Source organism: Saccoglossus kowalevskii, chromosome 9 (genome assembly GCF_978046115.1).
Source record: "Saccoglossus kowalevskii chromosome 9, keSacKowa6.1, whole genome shotgun sequence".
NCBI classification, from domain to species: Eukaryota; Metazoa; Hemichordata; class Enteropneusta; family Harrimaniidae; genus Saccoglossus; species Saccoglossus kowalevskii.
This window is the reverse complement of record NC_140649.1, coordinates 7,871,592-7,894,735: the sequence shown is the minus strand read 5'-3', so window position 1 is coordinate 7,894,735 and position 23,144 is coordinate 7,871,592. Positions and strand designations below refer to the sequence as shown.

The 23,144-nt window shown below is 37.8% G+C and overlaps 2 protein-coding genes across 2 annotated transcripts; both read left to right on the top strand.

The window, feature by feature from the left end:
• The first annotated feature begins 1,641 nt into the window (after positions 1–1,641).
• Positions 1,642–18,839, top strand: LOC100368490 (uncharacterized). The gene is made up of 11 exons (XM_002738537.4): positions 1,642–1,769; positions 4,511–4,621; positions 5,628–5,744; positions 12,992–13,111; positions 13,806–13,934; positions 14,746–14,988; positions 15,464–15,706; positions 15,869–15,991; positions 16,539–16,845; positions 17,411–17,632; positions 18,482–18,839. The coding sequence occupies exons 1-11, from the start codon at positions 1,706–1,708 to the stop codon at positions 18,837–18,839; spliced, it is 2,037 nt and encodes a 678-aa protein (XP_002738583.2). The 5' UTR covers positions 1,642–1,705.
• A 787-nt stretch (positions 18,840–19,626) lies between these two features.
• On the top strand, positions 19,627–21,132 carry LOC146738096 (low-density lipoprotein receptor-related protein 2-like). The gene is made up of 3 exons (XM_085503584.1): positions 19,627–19,771; positions 19,943–20,128; positions 20,672–21,132. The coding sequence occupies exons 1-3, from the start codon at positions 19,732–19,734 to the stop codon at positions 21,016–21,018; spliced, it is 573 nt and encodes a 190-aa protein (XP_085359710.1). The 5' UTR covers positions 19,627–19,731; the 3' UTR covers positions 21,019–21,132.
• Positions 21,133–23,144: the final 2,012 nt, after the last annotated feature.

The following is a 23,144-nucleotide window of genomic DNA, read 5'->3' as shown; positions in this document are numbered from 1 at the left end:
TTAAAGTGATATATTAAGTTTAACACCCCCAATCAGCCCAATTATAGCGATCTTGTTAATTACTCTGATAGAACTCATGAACAAACTGTTTATTCCACAGTAATTATTAAATATGACGGTGTTTCTGTTTTGAAATACTTACTGAGATGCACTACACCAGTCAAAGAATCATCGAACTTAAAACGACGGAGTTACGGAGACTTCTTCACATAAAACGAATTACGCAAGTCGAGTTCGTCTATTGCTTGGCAACAAAACTCGCCCATGGGTGTGTGTGTGTGTGGGGGGGGGGGTCATTGACGTTGGTTTCCGTCAGCATGAATATGCAGGTTAAAGCGCGGTGGTCGTCGCGCTTCGCGTGTTCGAATTTCATGTAAATAAACAAAGTATACACGCGTTGTATACGTCGATATGAGTCCCATATATATTAGGACGCGGCACGGCGACTGTCGCCCTTTAAGCAGAATATTTTTCTATACTAGCAAGCAAATTGATAAGTTGATCATTGTAAGTAAACACGTTGCAATGATCTTAACGTCTTAACATACGGAAAAACGTACTTAAGTTTTGGACAGCCAAGGAAATGTGTTCGACTTGCGTTAAACCAAGGCAAATGTTCCCATGAACCAATAAAATCGCCCTCCCCCGGGGCGTGCAATCAGTAACGTGGCAACGAAGGGACTGTGTATGTCTGTTGCCCTTGTGACGTTTGCAGTTCTTTATACTATAAAGTATTTGCTGTGTGACACAGTCTGGGTGACGTTTTCTCTGGACGTAACCTTGCCGCGTCAGTACTACTTATGTTACACAGATAACAATAGTACAATTAAAACGATCTATTGTTACTAGTTAGGTATTCAGTCCGTTTGGGTCAGATAATGTATCCAATTAGTACGTCTATCCGATCAATTACCATGCATGAGTTGGCTCGTCCACGCAAGAGTTGCGAGCATTTAAATCCACCATTCGTCCTACGATATACATTGTAGGGTCTATGAATTCACAAATTAACTGATAGTACAGTTCACCGATTATGGATGTTTTCTTACAGCAACCAGGCCATACGATAATAATGACATATTCGTGGTATAACAAAATAATACCGTGTCAATATTGAAAGTAGTTTTTTCAAAAAAAAAAACATTTATTTTCCTTTTCATTGTCTACCTTCATTGTGACGGTCAGTTTGTGATATTGTTTGTAGTTTAGCGAATCATTTTGCGCTTTGTGAACACCTAATTTAGACTTTATTTGCGTATTAAGAAAAATACAAAAAGAGCGTTTTTAAATAACATTTTGTAATTTAGCAATTTTATTAACCGCGACCGATACATTGATCTGTTTTAACGTGCATACATAAATAGGAGATAAATAGTTCAAAAGAAAGTTTCTCTTACTTCTTTGGTACATATGTCACTGTGCGTTTTCCTTGAGCTGTCATGCAGTAGTGGTGGCGCTGTACACGACTTACTGTGCCATGTGGCCAGTTCACGCCAACCAAACGCGACTCACCTGTTTCCGATTGGTTCGAAAAATAACTTCCGGCCTACCAGTACGCTACGGTTTCTTACCTCGACCAATGACATAGCTGCTTCGTTCCGACGTTATCTGCTAATCTGATCAATGCTAAGAGAGGTCGAGAATCAATAAACTCAAGCTCGCACTATTCACCTGCAGCATACTAGTATCCTGCCATTGCGCGAGTATGTCGGCGATACATTTATTCTGTATCTCGCTTCTAGTTCTTGTCTTCGCATCAGCCATACATGGTAAGTGTGTATATGTATATCAGTTTGCCCTGAATTGCTGTATGGGTAACAAGATAACGTATACACGCCGATATCCTTCTTCTCATCTTACCAACCCCTCCTAAAAAAACGCCCGCTTAATTGTTTCCCCTGTGAATTGTAATTGTTGATCATTGAACTAACATATCGCGTAATATATTATGTCTATCGTGTTTTGGGTGATACGTTTATTGTACATGATCGTCACACTGGCTTCGACGTCAACAAAAAGTCGTACTTTGACCCGTTGTTTGCAACTAGATAAGCGGCTATGTAGTTTCTATACTGACAATGGCTCAGTGTGTGTTCTGCCAACGCATAAAAAGTGGTCCGTGTAAAAACTTCACCTTGATACGTGTTATTTTAACGGTTGTTTTTAACCGGCAGAAATAATAGATTGGCCCTGGAACACAGATCGTGCCTAAAGTTTCCTTGTCTTTTACTAAATCCGTGTTGTTTACTGTGTATTATAAGACGTGGCCGCCAAGTTAAGAACTTCTATCACGATCTTAAACACGGTCTTGTTTGTCATATTTCTGCAAAAAGGCCACCTTCTGAAATCGAATCGTGTTTGGAAGATGTTTTGCTTTGGGATCTGAAAATTTAACTTCCATAGAATCAGCAGCGAATAAGTAGAACCCAGAGGTCATTCACCTTTGCTAGGCATTGAACGCGATAACCTTACTAACCATGTTACCAACACCGTGTAATTCTGACAATGAATCGTGATACAATGTTGTGATAGGTAATATGTTGGAATAAAATATACAATGACTCATTATCTTTTTCACAATTTTATATTAAAACTTCTGTACGATAATCACACGCGGTATGCATACGGTTCACCTATCTGAAACGACAAACGAACGTTTCAGTCATGCGCAAACACTGACAATTTAAATAAGTAAAATTGTCTTCATCTGTCGCAGTCTCAACGTCAAGTTATTTATTTCGGAGAATGTGTATTTGTCTGGGTGTGGAAAACCACAATGTTGTCGCAATCAACATACACTATGAATGTTCGATAAGTAATTTATTGTAATTGTTTTTAATATTAATTAACCGAGTTATTGCCGAGATGATGAAGATTTCAATATTGTTTGGAGTTGAAAACTAGTTGGCTTCAATAAGCTTCCGTGTCTGAAAGATAACTCGTAACACAAATGCAAATATAATTTGGACGTTATTATATTCAGCGGAAAACAATTTAATTAGCTATACAATAATAATAAAAGAGTAATTATATATATATTGTATTACATGTATAATAAATGGTAATTATATATTTAAGTAATGAAATATTTTAATAAACCTGGAAGACGAGGTTTTTATCCATAGCACTATACAACTCACAGTATACAACACACTCGTGCATATATTGAGGTAAGACTCATGTACTGTCGCAGTCTGGCGTGTAGTGGGCGAGGTCATGTATAGTTCTATTTAATATAACTTTTCCAATTGGGAGAATATTCGGACAACGCGCCATGTCAACCATGGGTATGCATTAGCAAACGTACATTTTTTTTTAAATAATGTGTTTCGATTCTGTTAGAACAATACAAGCTCAACTATGTTGCGATGTATTTATAAACTAGCTTAATGCAAGGCAGCACTTTGCATTAAAAATATAACACAATATTTTTAACAACTTTATTGAAATCTGTGATTTTTCTCTAACAAATATATAGCTATAGTTTCAAACATTACACACTGAAACCAGACACTCATTAACAAAGATATTTTGGAAATGCTAACTTATAATAATTAATTAACACTAATTTAGTGTTGCTAAAAACGCAATAAAAATGCCGATACAATATTAAGGATTGGCCTTTACAGACTGCACACATATCGACCACATTTGTCAGAAAAAACAGCGAGTAATTTATTATGTTTTTTCGCATATTAAAATCGAACCGTTATTACACGGATTTGATTTATTCCTTTGGTCTAGTGGTTATTAATCCTCATTTAAATTATAAAACATTTGTTAATATGCATATATACAAATTCACACATTAATGAAATGTACTTTATAGTTTAGTCTATATCGTATTGTAAATGTGCTCCGTCTGCCTGTGGATTCGGCTATTAATAAAAACAAACAACATAACCCTGTCTAAATTGTTCACGCCTTTTGCAGTAATAAAAGTAAGACAACCTTATATGAATGATATGTTGACACTATCTACCATTGGTCGTTTGATATTTACGCGGCGGAAGTTACATCACAAGCTCAAACATGACGTCAGCGATATATGACCAATGTATTAAGGAGTGGTGTTCGTCGCGCCGCGCATGCGCGACATTTGTGTCGAAACATTGATTCTCCCACAATCCAATGCCCTCTTCTAATGGGAATCACAGGTACGAGTTTTGACCTGGGCGCGACGTGCACTAACTACCGTGGATGACTCCTTCTATACATTCACATCACCAAAGAAATTACCTAATTAAAGCTTTGTAACGAGTGTGTGCTCGTTGGTCTGCGGAACAGTCAAAATCGCCATCTTTGTTCATATGAGACCCAAATCTCGCGCATGCGTGGCGCGACAACGACCGCTCTTTAACTTTAACGCGATGACAATAAATGTTTGATCCTGCCCACAAAGATACATGCTTATGAATAGACTATTTAAAATCCAAGAAGGGAAAATTTAAAAAAAAAATTAAATTTAGAAATTTATCTCTAACGATATTATATTATTACTTCGATCCAGGGTGCGAGAGTGACCAGTTTACTTGTACTGACGGGAAGTGCATTCCCAATAGCTGGGTCTGTGATGGAGCCTCCGACTGTGAGGATCACTCTGACGAGGGAATTACATGTGGTAAGTAGCAAAGTTATTATTCGTTGTGTTCATCCGCGCGTTTCTCGTTGCTATGCTAACAAGTTGTGTTATGATGCATTCTATATGTTTTATGTGAAAATAATGTAATTCGCAGCTAAAACTTTGTTTAGTTGTGTAATCATTTCAGAAGGTGACCGGGAAGAAACAGTAGTAGATTGAAGGACTGCTATACATAAAAAAAGTATCAGCAACAATGTTAACGGGTCTCATACAACCCATCCACGCACCCATAGTATTAGCCTGACAAGTTGGCGTAGGTGGCGCCCTGGACTGCTGCGATCCCCACCAGCAGTCAGGGGCGCCACCTACGCCAACTTGTCAGGCTACCATAGTATCCGTTATCGCGTTAGAGCATTAAGGCATCGCTAGACGGCACGAATTCCACAAATATTCCAAAGAAATATTTTTTTTTTCAAAGTTAAAAATGGCAAGTGTGTGTGATCAATTTCTTCCACGAAGAAATGTCAGTTTAATTTAACTGTCATGTATCTCAGAAGACTCAAATTCAAAGTTACCAATATTCACAGATCGCCAGTTCATGTAAATTACCTGACAAACCAATATACGCCATTCTCACATGTGACGTAATTAGAGTGAGCCGTTACATGTCGTGTTTCAGCGGAAAGTGCAACAGCACATCTCAATGCTTGATTCCCTCTGTCGATTCGTGATTATTTAGTGATATTAGAACCTCCTGAATTGATAATATATATATTTAATTTACAAACATAAAAAATACTATACTATAATCCGCACGGGTCGATAATATTTCATGGAAATGTGTGTATATATGTTTCAGTTGTTTTTAGCATTTGGCAGGGGGGGGGGTCGTAACCTCTTGTAGTGAGAACCAGTGTGACTGGCCTGCCAACGGGATGCTAAGGTTTTCATACTAAAAGTTATCAGTCACATCCGTTAATGTAATTTCGTTTTACTTACCCGTGAATCAAAAATCACTATACTATAATATATTATATCTTTACAGGGCCTACAGAGTGCGTAGAGAATGAATTCCAATGCGACATCTCTTTGTGCATACCAACTCGATGGGTTTGCGATGGAGACACAGATTGCCTCAACGGTTCAGATGAACAGAATTGTGGTGGGTCCACTAGCATATCTTGCATAATATAACATAATTTATTTTCGCTTGGAATTATTTTTCGCTATTTTCGCTGAAGGAATAGTTCAGTGAAAATAAAATCCAGCGAATATACCCTTTTTCCTATATTTTACATTCGACAAGACACAAATCAGTGAAAATTAAAACCATAAATAAAACCAAAAAAGTCTTTTCAGCCAAAATTAATTCCAGCTAAAATAAAGTATTTTACAGAAGTTCAACTTTTAAACAGCAAATGTATACGCCAATGGCCGCCGAAGTCTCGCTGAGTGCGAGACTTGTTTTTACCCCTCAAATAGTGTTCCACTCACCCCCAATCTCCCCAGGCAGAGTTCTATCACGAATATATCTCTGCCACCACGTGATCTTATGCTTGTCGTTGATTGGTCGATGCATCACAGTGGTACTACGTTGTGTCGTCACCGGAAGCGCTGTCCCAGCACAAACCTGTGTCATATGACTCATAGTTGCTGTCGACATAGGAAGTAAAGTAAGCAAATAACACCGAATAAACGGCAAGGTAAAGACTATGTCTAATTATAGTAAATACGTACTGCGTGCGTGACTCGAACCGGCGCTCGCGTACGGCACCTAATCGCCTAGCTTCACGCCACTACACGTCTTCCCCTCGGCCACCGGGCATCCCCAAAAAAGGATGCTTAATAACCGAGCTTATTACGTGCAGAGAACGTGAAACCCGTCCACGCGATACGCGATACGCGCCACACGGCATGGCCAGAATGCGGCAAAGGCCTTCAGATCTGGCTGTAGTAGGATGGTGAAAGTAATGGTACAGCATTTTAACAGTGAATAAGTACTGAGAAATAATTTTTAAACTCATAGTTGCTGTCGACATAGGAAGTAAAGTAAGCAAATAACACCGAATAAACGGCAAGGTAAAGACTATGTCTAATTATAGTAAATACGTACTGCGTGCGTGACTCGAACCGGCGCTCGCGTACGGCACCTAATCGCCTAGCTTCACGCCACTACACGTCTTCCCCTCGGCCACCGGGCATCCCCAAAAAAGGATGCTTAATAACCGAGCTTATTACGTGCAGAGAACATGAAACCCGTCCACGCGATACGTGCCACACAGCATGGCCAGAATGCGGCAAAGGCCTTCAGATCTGGCTGTCATATGACGCCAAGAATATACCCTTATATGTATATAAGACTTTATATTCTTTATATTCTTTTTATGTGTCATATGACGCCTTACTAGCCGATTTTGGCTAAAATTCCGCTCCGCCGCCCCTTTACAACAGTGTTTATACGCGGATCTTGATATTGCTTTTTATAATTTGGGTTGCCTTTGAATCACATATTTTAGTGAAATATTGTTTATAGAGTGAAATATTATTGTCATACCTAATTCAATCTTTGAAACAACAGAAACTAACACATAATAACGATAATCAAATTTGTGTTTGAAGTTTGAAAGTAGTTGCGTTATTTCCGGTTTCAACTAGTTCGAAAATAGAACGTCCTTGAGCGCAATAAAATCACACGTAGAACTCCGTCCCGGCACACCTAGCGCGATATATTGAAGATAATATTTGGTAATCGTAGTCCTAAATAACTATTAAAAATAGCTAGACGTTTCGAGCAATGGCTCTTTATCGATAGCATAGAAGCAAGTGTGATATGCGATATGCGCAGATCGGTGTAGAAGACGCCGACCTGCAGCGTCAATGAGTGGTACTACTTTCAAAAACGCGCACCAAACCATTGCAATGCAGGTGTTCGATTTTCGAACCCAACGAAAGCGTGCGCGTTGTTTGTAGATTCTGGCTGTTTTCACAGTGAGAAGCTCATACTTTTACTTTCCTTGGCACAAACGGAGTGGCAATAGAACGTGTTCGCTGTCAATACCACGAAGTGCTTTCCTTTCTTCATATGTCTTCGCCTAGCTATCGACAGGGCCGTCAGCTTGATGAACCGAGTAAGACCTTAGCAACCGTTATTCCGCCGCATGAAATTATTTTCTTCTGTAAATTATAACTATTTCACCCTTGACAGTGCATTTACGGAAATATCGTTATCAGCTATCGATAAAATATTTTAAAACTTATTTTCCAGTAGTAATAAATCAACACTAGATCCCTCTAATAACAAAAATATACGCAAAAATACGCAAATAATACGCGTAGTAAAAGTCTTGTGGTGTTTCACCACAAAATGGCGGTGTGTGATGGCAGAGATACTTTCGCATCCTGCGTGACAAGGGTCACGTGCGGTCACGGGTCACGGTCCGTCCGTGGGGCCGATGGTAGAGAATGATACTTTCGGTGATCTAACCGCAAGGAACTCTGGGAAGGAGAATGACTCACCCCGTCATCACGTTCAGTGTTCCTGTGTTCTATGTAACCATGGTATTTGGAGCAATAGACGCGATTACAGCGGAGAATATAGTAAAAACATTGGAAAAAATAGTTTTGCGAAAGGTGGGGTGAACGCGAAACCACCACAGACTGGTCTTATTTGCAGCGAATCTATTGCTATTATTTATTCATGATATGCAGTGACATCACTGAACGGACACAGAAAAGGAGTGGGGGCGTGCACGCTGCATAATGACGTAAACATTGTGGGTCGTCTTTACTAGACTCGTCACATCCGACAATGTACAACATAACTTACATAAGGTAAGGTTCATGCCAGGTGCGGCCACGTATGTGCAGTCGGTCCGGTGAACCATTTATTTAACAAAACGCACTAATAAAGCCGACTAAAAACGGCTGCCATTACATTGCATGTAGTGTTCCGATTAAAATAAAATAAATGCGAGAAAAAATAACTTCCACGGACTGCAAAAAAATCGACTATTGATGCTCGGCAAATGCCACTAACATTACTCGGTCAAAGACATTTTTTAAATAACTGACAAAAATATCGACAACAAATAACAACCCCCGTTACTGGCACGCAGACCGCCCAAGAAAAAACAGGAATAAAAAAAAAACAACTTTGGGGACAAACAAATACCTGGAAACCTGTACCCGTCGCACTGTCGAACGTGCCCAGGGGAAGGTGGCGGGTGTCGCCCTGTATTATACAACAAACATTAATAAACTTACAAAACAACCAGTTGAAAACTGCACTGTAGCGAGACTGGCCTAGACTGACATTCAATCTTCTGTCCTCTACTTAAATACCCCTTGTCACATGACCCCCACATACCATACCCGTCTGTTTGCCATCTCGAATAGACAATAGTTAACCGCTATACTGCGAAACGCGGTTAACAATATTTCTGTGCAGAGGGCGCTTCACTGTAACCCAGAGTTAGCGGGACCAGCACAATACAAACGTGACCTTGATAATAGGATTGTGTTCAAATAATAAAAGCTGACATTTTTGGACTAACATTATGTAAACTGAAACACAAAATACAAGTATTAGATGATTACAAAAGAGGCTATAGTTAATATGGGCAGATAATTTGCTGGAGCCATTGGTAAATTTATGTAATTGATTTTGCTGTGACAATGTATACATGTATGAACAATTATGTGAATATGGTGTTGTGTGTTATAGGAAGTAGGTGATGTCTTACGTCTTTTGGTTATGTCATTTGAATCAAGAGGGTTAAAGTACTTGATCGGAAAGAATGATTATATTTGTTCTTTGGCAGTGAATGGCTTATTTGTACTTGACTGTGACCCACCCACCACTCGATTGTAATTTGGCCAGCTGCTATTAGACATCACTCAGCATGACTAGTTGGAAGACAACCATGTAAAAATAGTGTGAATAGAATAAACGTCTGTAATGAACAAGGAAAAAATAAAGTTTTTATTTTTTATCTTAACCATCAATATACAACAAGTTTACAAAAAAATTCGAGTAAGAATAAAGTAAAAAGTTGAAGGAAATAAAAAAACAAGTGGTAAGGATTATATATTGTAATGAATGATTTGAGTAAGGTGTTGAGTAGAGGAATGTTCAATAGGAAGAACATTGTTGAAATGCTTTGGATATGATTGGACTTTCCATAAATTAAATCTTGAGGCACATTGTAAATAACTAGTGAGAGGATGCTGAAAGCACTACCGTGCATTCAAGCATCCTCTCAATGAAAACACAGGTTATGCACATTATAATGAGGTAAATTAGTGTTGTAAACTGAGTGTCATGATTAAATCTGGTATGATGTGCATGGAACGACTCATGGTGCAAAAGCAGATAAGTGTCGACGGAAGACCCAAATGATAGGTATCACCACCGACCAATTTGGTAGTAGTCATATTGCAGAAAATACTATATCTTGTTGTTTTCAATAAGTATATGTGCAGCAACAATAAACTGTACAAAACCAGTAGTTAACTGTTTACAAGACAGTATTATAGACCCATATCATGCAAAGTTACAGGGTGTTGTACAAATATAGCCCCTTACTTTTAGGCTATTGTATGTTCATCCAACTGTCCATTCAGAATGAATAAGAAATAAAGTAGGTGCAAAGAGACTATATGGAATGTAATTGTACTTCATAGAGTTATCAATGATGATATCAATTCCATCAGACTGATAGAACCGGTAAAAGTAATGAATTTATCGCATGGCAATGGTAATGTGTCATCTGACATATAACCGGAGTGAATTGACCATGTGCAAAAACAGCATTGTTGGGTTGCATAAGACAGACCACACACATGCTATAAGGAGTAAACTTCTTGTATCACCAATGACAAGGCTGTAAATGAGTCAACATCAAACCAGAAACATAGAATGTAAATGCATGGACCTGTTTGTACAGAATCCCAGTTCATCCCTCATTATTTATGTGGATCATGTTAAAAAGATCTCAAACCATTATGAGGCCAATGAAAAACAAATTTGGTGTTTCCAGTATTAGAGTAAAAACTATTGGGTAGTTAGGCAGGGATTTTATTATTTTAGATTTATTTTCCCCCAACATGTTCAGTCTATATCAAATACAATCATTTTAAACAATTTTTTTTTACAAGATGATATTACTATCAAATTTTGTTTATTTTAGAAAAAGGTAACTCATTTCCATAAAAATAGAATTAATAACAAATGACAACACATGTCATTGTTTAAGGTTGAGGTGAGTGGCATGAACTGTTTCAAAAATGGCAGCTGGCAACAGAAAAACCTTCACTGATGTACATGTGTATGTAGTGAGCACAAGGAATTGGCCCCTATCAGTTTCTGCCTAATAAATGACAGTTATGTACATTCCTGCTGTGGCCATTTACCTACAGTAGCAACATCACAAGCATGATAAAAGCCCCCTGATGTACACATTGCAGCTCTTGCCGTTTCTTGCATGTGATAAAAATCCGCCTAAATCACAAGAAACTTGTAGTGAGCCAAATAATGATCATGAAAAAGTAAGAATGAATACAGCCAGCCATGCCAATGTGGTGAATCAAATGCAATTTCTTGCATGACTTTCTGCTCAATATTATAGTGTGTGGTAGCCTATGCCGAATAATCAATGGTGTGGTCACAAATGATCATGAAGATTAATCATGATCACATACTTCATATACATTATAACATTACATTAATGGGCAAAGACTATAAATCATATCCATGCCCCTAGACATGGCTACATCCGAGGTCATCATTTTGCCAATGCCATTCTTGCATGTCATTATTGTTGGTTGCATAGACTCTAGACTATTAATGTACAAGTAATTACACATATCGGCCTTAATTGGTTTTAGATGCTATTTTATTGAGATGCATCGCGACAACTGTGGCCGTGGTAATTGTTACTAGTCGCACCGTGCACATACATCATATGAGTTCACAGGCCATAGGCCTAGTAAATCGCTGTCATCATTTATATACGATGCAATATTTATTTTTGGTCATTAGTTTCTCTGATTCATGACATCATGTGCCAATAAATCCTGAAAATTGACTTTGCTAAGCGATGAGTCGTTTAGTACAAAACACTGAATGTTCATAGCATGGTGTGCAGAGTTTTAGAGGTAAACCAATTGTTAAGAATATATTAAAATTTGTGGAAAAGGGCAAAGGCTCTTACCTTAGTACAATGTCTGTACGGCGTCCTGGGCTGGCTGGCAAAATAATTACGTCATCGAAAGATGCGTGTACGTGTACTGTAGACAATTTCCATGACGCTGCATTGTATGCGTAGAGTCAACGTCACGATTTCTGCGTATCAATTTTTCTCCGCCTTTTTCAACAAATAATTCACTTTTTTCTCATGGGAAAACGTCGTCAATCTTATTTTATTAGCCTGAACTTTGTCTTGACAGCGAAAATTATACCCAAATAAACGTCTTTGGATGATTTCTGGCACCCAAAATTGATTCTCGACTCAGTCCTAATTACGCGTTAGGAATGACCTGGTGATCCAAAATTGACCTTGAATGAAAATACTGCCGCCTACGGCGGGTCCCGGGATCATTGCGTCCAGGCGAGATAAAGCTACACACTACTTCTCTGCTTTAGAATAATTTGTATGAGACGTTAAAAATAGTAATTCGTTTGTTATGATGACGATCGAGAAACTTGAAGAAAAAGTCTTCAGGTATAAAGGGTAACTTGATATAGTTTAAAGGTCAATTACTCTGATTGGATAACATTCTTGCCTGTCATTCTGCTCATTAACATAAAAACTAGTATGAAAACACACTAGTATCTACTTTCACCACAGAGGGCGCGGTAAAAACGTCCAGTCTGGGTGATTTCGCGGTTACAGGTGATTTCGCGTTAACACCCCATTTCGGTATTTTGTTTTAAATCGCCCAGACTGTGCCAGTCTAGGGAGAATAAAACACTGTTTGAAAGTCAATAACAAGTCTCGCTCTCAACGAGATTTTGAAGGTAATTTGCGTCTAAAATCTGTTACTAAAAATGCTTACAGTTTCAGTGTCTTACACAACAGCTTTCTAAGAATGTAAGCATTACTAAGGTTGAACTTTGAATGTCATAGTAGAGAATGTCCTAATGTAAAAGTTTTTTCACCATCTTAAAAATTCAGTTTGAACAAAATAAGTTGTTATTTTTTGTTGATAACCAACTTGCATTGGAATTTATCATTAACAATGCTATTTTGTAGAACATTAAATAATATTCGTTTGAAGACAAATTCTAATATGCATGCGCAGTGACGTACAAAACAGTCAATGCGCATGCGTAATAAATAATTTTGTTATAAATAAATGTGCTTGTTTTAACTGACAATTCCCCCTGAACGCCTTTCTCTATGTTTCCAGAAAACCTGACTTGTTCTGATGAAGAATTTAAGTGTAATAATAGTGTCTGCATACCTGTTAAATGGGTATGTGATAAACAAGATGACTGCTCTGATAACTCTGACGAAAACGGATGTGAAGGTTAGTAAATAGCAGCTGTCACATTAGTACACCGAAACCCATTTTCGAGGTGACTTATTTCCAAACACATATTTCTTGATGAAGACCACATTTTGCTATAAACATGTAATATATGTTTTTCGTTACATCTAATTTCACGGCGAGTTTTTTGTGAAAGTTCATTGTTTTTTTGTTTTTTGTTTTTTCAAAATATATAAAAGATATTCTCTTTTCAAATTAGTCATTTTTACACTTTCTATGCAAAATAAAGCAGTAGTTGCGAACTTTTTTATATTAGCAACTTTTTATTTGTGTGTGCCTGTCAATTTTACTCTTACCATTATTGAATGCAAATACAGAATTGGTTAATTGTGCTGCTTGCTTGGTTACCAGAGAGGTGGGGCTAAAATGATTACCGTTGTTCATTCACATTGTAAAATTGCTATTCGGGCTCTGACCTTATACAAAATGGGTGTTTACTGTATATACCATATATATGATAAACACGCCAAAATAAATAAATAAATTACCCACTTCGATAAACTTGGACAGAAGATTTTGAACAAGATCAGTATAAAAATTGGAGGGCGTGATATGTATCTGTTTCTGTGAACGGACTATAATGTTTCTATACGCATCCCGACAGGAACACATAATATCGATTTTTCAATAACTATAAATCGATTTACCAATAACTATCAATCGATTTGTTTAGATCAAGAAAGGACGTGCGCAGACAATGAGATGGCGTGTAGTAGCGGTCATTGTATTCCTATGGCGTGGCACTGTGACGGTGATGACGACTGCAGTGACGGAACTGACGAGGTCAACTGTCTCCAGGACGGTAGGTGAATTGTTATTATACCTTATACCTTACTGAATGAACTTTCAAATCGCCCTCTAGTAGTAGACGCTCCTGTGACGCAGACGACATTCCCGGAAGTCGAAGATTCGGCGTTTCGCATGCGCGCGCATGCCGCTTTGGGGTGTAACTTAAACTCCATGAGTGATATTGTGTTTCTGGGTGTAGCAATCGATGTCACAAAAATAATTAAGTATAAATTCCCTTCTATCGACTATCAGCAAACTGAAAAGCTTGTATTTTCCGCCATGACAAAACAGGAGTATTTTTGCACACTAGTTTTGCTACTTCCGGGAAAGTGGTCTATGACAACGCGATTCTCCTGAGTACATCGCCAGAGGGCGCGACTTTCAAGAAAGATGTATTGGGATGCTTTTATTTATTTATTATTGCGTTTCTCTAAGACAATCTTCAATAAATAAACAAAAAAACAAACCAATCCTAGTAAAATAAAATAAACTTCGTTTCGAATTTAATATATTACAAATTAGCCAATCAAATCTGACTTTATTCAGGCCATCTACTGACATCTTTTGCGATCGATGACATGTTGACGGATCGATGAGTACTATTTTATTAGACTTGGCCAAATAAATCTGCGATAATTTCTCACAATCTATATTTTATTTAAAGATAGTGAGTGAAGTGAAAACATACATTAAACGTCAAAGACAGGAACAACTATCACATATGTGCACGGAAAACAATTTCGGTTCTAAGCCAATAACGTTTAGTCGTGTGAAAGCTGTTCATTTTTGTAGTAACTGATTTCAAGTCTCTTTTTTTCATGAAGTTACCTGTTCCTCAAGTGAGTTCACGTGTGGCGATGGTCAGTGTATCACGGATTCTTGGCGTTGTGATGGTGACACCGATTGTTCAAATGCGATGGATGAGACAGACTGCGGCTCTACTCAAAGACCATCATGTAAGGGTACTCAGTTCACGTGTGACGATGGGTCGTGCATCCACATGGCGTGGGTATGTGACGGCGACCCAGACTGCATGGACGATTCGGACGAGAGAGATTGCGAGAATGGTATTTGTTTATTTTTTTTTTTTTTTTTTTTTAAGTTTTATGTTTCTTTTATACTGCCACAGTCGTCGTGTAGCGCCACAATTGTTACGCAGCGCAACATGCGCAACGCGCGTTCGAATTCTAGCGCAATGAATTTGATACTGTAATATGCACCCATCGGCCGATATCATTTACATTTTAAAGCGGGGGGTCGTCACCTGCGCATGCGTCAGATGGCCATAGCGTGTCATTGTTTACAAACAAGCGTCTACCCATGAGCCTTTACGTTTTTAGCGTGTGTTGTTATCGTCGATTGGGACTCAATTCCCGCACGTGCGCAGGTGACGACCCTCCCGCTTTAACTTTCATCGGCTATCAAGGGAAATGAGATTCTTGTTTTGTACAATTTCTTCACAATACAAGTTACGTATCAAAATCATGGTGCGGGGTTTTAAAACATACACTGACACACAATCTAATTTGTTCTACGTTTTAGACGGCTGCACTGACGAACAATTTACGTGCAAGTCTGGCGTGTGTATCCCAAAAGAAGCAGAGTGTGATGGCAAAATGGACTGTTACGACGCTAGTGATGAGAGCGACTGTACACCGGCACCAGTGTGTGATATTAACACTCACTTCACGTGTGACAACGGTGCATGTGTCGAACATAGTAAAACCTGCGACCGTAATAACGACTGCGGTGATTGGTCGGACGAGCCTTCGCCACAAATATGCGGTAAGAGACAACGTTATTGACTGGGCATTATATAGCAATAATTGTATTCGTATTTTCCCAGATTGCGTGCAGTTCCTAGTCAGAAACTCTGACTTTTCAACGTCTCTTATCTATTGCTTTTGTTTTATTTTAATAAATGTCGTTTCTTATTATTATTATTAGTTCTTAACGAATGCAAACATCAAAATGGCGGATGCTCCCAGACGTGCATCGACTTGCCAATTGACTATTACTGTGAGTGTGCCTCTGGTTTTAGACTGTCTTGGGACAATAAGACGTGCAAAGGTGAGGATGTGAAATGAATGTTCGAAATACAAGGTTTTTATGCTTGATGCAGACGCGCTGTACACATATCAGTATAGTGCGTAATAAATTTAACGACTTGACAACGTTTATGAAAATAACAGCACTAGTAGTATACTTAAATATTAAAAAGTGTCTTGTAAAATTATATATAAGTAAGCTAAGATGTGCATTGTTTGGATCGATCTAGTATATTTGCAGTGTAATGTAGTCTGTCAAGCGAGTTGAGTTCCCTGTTGTAGTGAATTTACTCCGACTTTATGACCGGTTTTGTGATTCTAACTGTATTTGTAATTTATTCGAGGCAATTTTTGGATACTGCATGAAACTAAATAAACATACAAGTTGTGAAACGCGTTTTTTTAGATTCCTGCAAATCAGGAAAAAATTACCAATCTTTCACAGCCAAACGATCCAGCCGCTAACAACTTAATTCGGCCGAATTCGTCGTTTTTGTAAATATCGCACGTGCGCCAGCTGACTGTGTTTCAAATTGACAAATAAATTTTAAATCTTTTGTTTTTTTTAGACATCGACGAATGTGGTGAAAATCCTGACATATGCGGACATTTATTTTGTTTCAATGACGATGGCGGATTTCATTGCGCATGTCCAAAAGAATATGTTATTTACCCGGATGGAGTATGCCGACTAAAAGAAAGGGATGCCGTTCTTCTCGTTGCCAACAGAAAACACATTGTCCAGATCGACTTAAGTGATGAATTTAACTCAAAAGAAATATTGTTTACAGACCTGCAATCTGCAACTGCGTTAGACGTGGACGTGCGGAAGAGGAAGATATACTGGACCGATATTGGCGCTGAGACAATTAATGGGTATAAATAGACCATTTTCCGTTCACTGCGAGAATCACGCGTTATGCGTGAAATCGAACGTAAAAACAGGACAAACAAAGGTCATAGCGCAGTAGTAGCGTCAAACATCGCGTGGGATTCGACAAACGCGAAAATATTTTGGGGGGCATTTCCATGCTTATTAGTGGGCTGTACACATTTGATGATAGACAATTTCGATTGAGTCAGGGTATTCGAGGGCAATATTCCCCTGTCGAAGATCGGCCGGTCGATGTGAGCTACGAAATAAAGAAATTCGAGTTCAAAATAAAATCGTTCGATTTTTGCGGCAGACGTTCGACGATCGTCTTTCATGCATCTCGCGAGATCTCACAGTTGAACGGAAAATCACCTATTAGTTTTATTTATTAAAACAGCTCCAACATAATGCGCAGTCGCGTAGTTACATGCATTCGATACGGGTTCCACGGGACGCATTCAACGCGTCTAAAATACATTGTTTGTTTGCATGAAATACAAGATCGAACGACGATTTTAAACCACATGCTAAGATGATTAGTGAGTAAATTACGTACAACTTTTACAGGGCGTCACTGGATAACAAAGACGGGAATTTTGATGTGATCCTGGACACGAACATCTCAATTGCAGATGGACTTGTGGTTGATTGGGTTGCTGGCAACATATACTGGACTGACACGGGTAGGAACACTGTTAATGTTGTCAGTGAGGATGGCCAGTTCAGGAAGACACTATTCAACCACGACGTCGATGAACCTAGAGCTTTGGCAGTCGATCCACAAGAAGGGTACGATTCGATTTATTATAGTTTAGTTATGTTATTGTTGTCATAAGAAGAGGCGTTCATACTTCGGGGACGTAATTTGCATACGGACATGTAATTGATACTGTCAATCTTCTCTCGATATCCGGTATTCGCAATTTCATTTTCGCTAAATGTGGTTAAAGGGCGGCAGTCGTCTCGCCGCGTTCTGTTCGATATGAGACTCATAGCGTCGTATACAACGCGTGTAAAATACATTATTTATTTACATGAAATTTGAACACGCACTGCGCGACGACCACCGCGCCTTAACCTATTCAGGTCGTCGTGAATTCGAGTTGCGATCGTTAGAATACTATTATTAGAATTCTTCTAAACAGTTGTACATGTTTATTTGATCAAAACTAGGAAACTGCTTTGAAATGAATCCGTTTTCATCTCTATATATTTTGATTAACATTAGGTACCAATCCTCTGACAATATACACGTCATAAAATATTGAGACTATTGGTGGGTAATGAGAAATTACCTACTGATTATGAATTTAAATGGAACTTTTGATTTGTTAACAATAGACACTCCTAGAGTTGTAAAACTTTGTTTTGTTCTTATTTGTCTAAGGGATTAAAATGTGTGAAAATGTCAGAAAAACATTTAATATTTCATATTTTGTCAGTAAAAAATAACAACAAATGCACAAATTTCGCGATTTCTTTAGCTTGTTCGCAAAGTGATTTTTTTAAATATTTGCCAAAGAGTGAACACGACTCTTTTAAATTAAACGTGTCTATGAAATCACACTTTTTACACTCATAAACACAATCTGCTGTGCTGACTCACTTCCTTGTTCACGCAATGTCATTGGTACACAGATTATTCTATTGGTCTGATTGGGGATCAAATAGAATTGAAAGAGCCGGCATGGATGGATCAAACCGACAGACCATACTCAGCGATGACCTGGGCTGGCCCAACGGTATATCAATCGATTACATAAGCAGGAAATTGTATTGGGTAGATGCTAAACTCCATACCATCAGTTACAGCGATATGGACGGTCAACAACGAATCACTTTGCTAAAAGACAGTGTTCTTCTGAGTCATCCATTCTCTTTGGTCGTTTTCGGAGTAAGTATATATATTTTCATGGCCCCCAATTCTCTTCGGGACAAAAATGATTACCAGGTCCGAGGACCAGGTTTTGAAACTGGTAGTCCGGTAGCATTATGACAGCTAAACTATACTCCTTTCAATCACAAACATTTCGAATGTGTTTCACATTTGTACTGCGAACGACAGCCAATCATAAGGGAAGCGCGTGTTCAAACAACTGAACAAATTATATGTATAACGAGGTTCATGTAATAAAAATTGTGGTGTTTTATTAACAAAATATGTTTTCACAGTTGTTCATTTCAACCGATTTTAACATGTTGAGAAGTGAATTATTTGACAGTTTTCCAAAAACGCAAATTGTCAATGAACAAAAAATTCACATACGTGGAAAAATTCGGGACCTTTTCAAAAAATAATATAGAAATTAGCTAATGTGCATCTCAGTCAGTCGGCATGTGATGTTGCATTGCATTTTGAGTTGCATTGTGAAACATTATCGTGACGATATCTTCAATTCTTTATTTTTAACAAATGCGTTTGTCATTTTTGCTGAAGAAAATATGTAGTTACCAGGCATGGCTGAAACTCTGAGACTTGTAAGCAATTATAATTGTAAGCAATTATAATGGCAACAATCATATAAACTACCATTGTTGTAATCACTACGTGAGCTCTAGTATAGTAATATATAGCAAATAAATACATGTGCCGTTCATTTGTTAAAGCGGGGGGAGTCGCCACCTGCGCATGCGCCAGACGGCCATAGTGTGTCGCTGTTTTCAAACAAGCGTCTACGCGTGAGCCTTTGCGTTGGTATTGTCGCTTGGTACTCAATTCCCGCGCGTGCGCAGGTCACGACCCTCTTCGCTTTAAGAGATTAATTATACACAATGATGTGTTCCAGGGTCGCGTGTATTGGAGTGAGTGGAGTTCAGAGAGCGTATATTCAGTCAACAAGTTAAATGGTCGGGATGTGAAGACTCATGCTCAAGGGCTGTACACGCCCATGGCAGTTCGAGTAGTACAGGAAACTCGCCAACTAAACGGTGAGTGCTTTTAGCTCGACATTTAGACCCGTGGATTATGCCGTTGGCAACTATACCCAGTGATCAGTATTAACTATGACATTTATTTCCCTTCCTGTCAGTCTCGCGTGACCTGGATATATTCATAATTTTAGTCAAATCACTCAACGTGTACTGGTTGTTGAATTTCAGAAGTGAACTATTGCGGGGACAATAATGGCGGCTGCTCTCATCTGTGTCTGTTAGCTCCCACAATAACAAATGAAAACAGATACACATGCGCATGTCCAGACGGAATCGAACTTCTCAGTGATGACAGAACATGTTATGGGGAAGGTGCTGAACCGGTACCGGAACCGACGACTGGGAGCATGATCGGTAATTTAATTTAATTTAATTTAATTTAATTTAATTTAATTCAATTTAATTTAATTTAATTTAATTTAATTTAATTTAATTTAATTTAATTTAATTTAATTTAAAATATCTAAATAATACTGACATCTCAGTCAGTCAGTTCAAAAAGTTGTGATCAATAACTGATAATTGGCCATTGTAAAGTCTGAATATAATAATTTATCTAATTTGCATACTCGTATTCTACTCGTATCTGGTAATGAGTTACAACTGATTTGGTTCAAATGAAATCATTTTCCGAATAAGTACCTGACGTGTGCAGACTTGTTTTCAATTCACTCACCCTACTTCAACGCATAAGCAGTGGCCTCTTCTTTTATACAATAACATTAGCAATAATTGTTAAAAATCATGTTCTTATGAATAATCTGCGCTGTATTCTAGTATCTGTTAATTTAAAAAACAAAACAAAAAACTACAGTATAAAACACTAATTATTCCGATGCACTGACGCAATCAAGTTTTTTTGTTTTTCTTTTTTATTTCATCATTTGCTGACATCAGGACGACATCCGAAAGTCGTCATTAACGGGCTGGTTGATGACATAGTCGATTATTCACTGCAAAACAACGAAATGTTCAACCTGCAGTGCACGACATCGATCGTTGAGGGCGACAAACAGGTAAACTGTTCTCCTTCGAGCGATTCTCCCGGCCTTGATGGTACTGGTGCGGTTATGGGCCAGTTTGAGTGTCGCTCTAAAGACGAGGATGTCAGAGGAAAGCTTCCCAAGAAACTAAAACGGAAACAAAAAAGGATGTTTAAGAGAAAGTTTTTGAAAAAAAATAAAAAGATGAAAAAAGCAAAAGCAGTTAATAGTGGTATGGCGCTGAAGATCAATAATCAATAAAACCATTAATAATAAATCGCTGTTCTATTCTACTCTATATTTCAATTCTATATCAATTTTTCGATACAACTAACAGGATGTTGTGCACATGAATAAAAATATGTCGGACAATTATTAACTAGTCATGTGACTAATTATTCACATACATAATTTCCAGAAATTGAATATGAATAAATATTTAATATTAACCAAGTATTGTGACTTTGAAGAAATCATATGCACATATATAATTATGTTGTACACTTAATTCGTTTATGTGCACATCGGTGAAGCGATTTACTATGAGCTCGTTATTTGGCCTTATTAGTTTATGCGCATATTTAATTCCCAGGTATCTATTACAGATGCACATTCACTACAATCTACACATAGTGAAAACATTTGGATAAACTACATGTTGGTCATGTGACATCATTAATTATGCACATACCAAATCCTTAGACGTACGTGACAAATACGCACTGTATTAACTAGATATTACGCACATGAGAAAGGAGAAGTTGGAGGAACTGTTTGCTTGTCATGTTACCTCATCACTTATACACGTATGCAATTCCTATGAATTTATCGCAAATATGACTTTAATATTTCTTAGAATTAAAATTTATGATTGGGCACATAATTCGGCCCCCATTATTTAAAAAAACGTACTTCATTTCCCACAATATTGGTATTGTTCGCAATGTGCAATCTGATGTTGCCGTTGCTGCTCTGGTATAAGATATTATTGATAATATCGTGGAAGTCTGTGACGCTGTTCACAAATTTATTGATATATTTCCTATTTTTCATTGTTTCTGTGTCATGTTACATGTTCCCACACATCCTGCATGTAAACATTTGCAAATGTTTAACTAGTCGCGGAGCAGTGTGATGTTAAACATTCTTCAATAACAGTGTTTGCACATGAATTAGTTGCCATATAAATGTTTACAGAAGTCCTGAGACACGGTGAAGCAAAGACACAAATATGGCAAGAAATGCATCACAGACATGTGGTGTAATTAATGGATCAGCATTCCTCTTTGTAGTTTGCTGGCCTACAGGTGAGAGTGTAAGACATATTGTGAATTGCATCGAAGCCTACATTAAAAAAAATAGATATACATACTTTAGCACATTGAATACACCTGGTTGAACTACAAATATGTTAAGTGTCGTTAGTCTGCATATGCTTCTTCCTTCAAAGAAGGTAATTGGAGGTAATTTATATAATCTGCAGTGCATTAATCAAAGTTAAGATCTCCCAAACACGTTATACAAATAATAACCACAACTATAGCATCAGAGAAATGTAGGAATACCTCAAGAGAAATGAGACATAGAGCAGGAGTGATCAAACATTGGCACATCTCGACTTCTCATAGAGAGGAAGACCAACTCATTATGTAACATTCTATGTCCATGTTTGGTCAATAGTGAACAATACAGTGACGCTGCAAATATTGAATCAGAGAATGGAATAAATGACATGATGTACATTGTTATATTGCATTCGGTCAAACTATGTGCTATATATTTTCTGAAAGCAAATAGAATCGATTCGTCAAAAAAATTAATATACATATGCGTTACATGGTGTATGATGTGTTTGAACATGTTTATTCAAGGTATGTCAGAAGTATAGCTCTGGAACAGTTTACTAATTGGGCCTAACCTTGCTACAAATGACATGTATCAAAGTACTGTAATTTCCAATGGATGTACCAAATTTCATACACGACCATTATATTGTTCAGGAATGGGCTAAATGCTTTCTTACTTTTCTTTTCCAAAAATATAAATATGTTAATTATTTTTAAGACCTTAAATATGTAAAACATAAATCTGAAGTTTCATGTGAAGTGTTCTAAAACATCTTATATGTGGTTAGGTATATACGCAACTCTTATACCGTTTGTTAATTTAATAATACAAAATAACTAAAAATCCAGAGAACCGTTAGTTGAACCTCTGGTATACAGTTATCACGTTATTAGCACATTTGTTTTGGTATATATAATGATTGATCGATAACTTTCAACACTACATTTGAGTTCTTTGTACAGACATTTTCAAAACATTGGTCAACGATCAACGATCATTTGTGCGCGCGTTCCCCATAATTTTAACAAACTTGAACGCAA

Coding starts and splice junctions, on each gene's coding strand:
- LOC100368490 (XM_002738537.4), top strand. CDS start 1,706: ATGTCGGCGATACATTTATTCTGTATCTCGCTTCTAGTTCTTGTCTTC. Junction 1,770..4,510: donor CTTCGCATCAGCCATACATG/GTAAGTGTGTAT, acceptor ACTTCGATCCAG/GGTGCGAGAGTGACCAGTTT. Junction 15,707..15,868: donor GCCTTCGCCACAAATATGCG/GTAAGAGACAAC, acceptor TATTATTATTAG/TTCTTAACGAATGCAAACAT.
- LOC146738096 (XM_085503584.1), top strand. CDS start 19,732: ATGGCAGTTCGAGTAGTACAGGAAACTCGCCAACTAAACG. Junction 19,772..19,942: donor GGAAACTCGCCAACTAAACG/GTGAGTGCTTTT, acceptor GTTGAATTTCAG/AAGTGAACTATTGCGGGGAC. Junction 20,129..20,671: donor GACGACTGGGAGCATGATCG/GTAATTTAATTT, acceptor TGCTGACATCAG/GACGACATCCGAAAGTCGTC.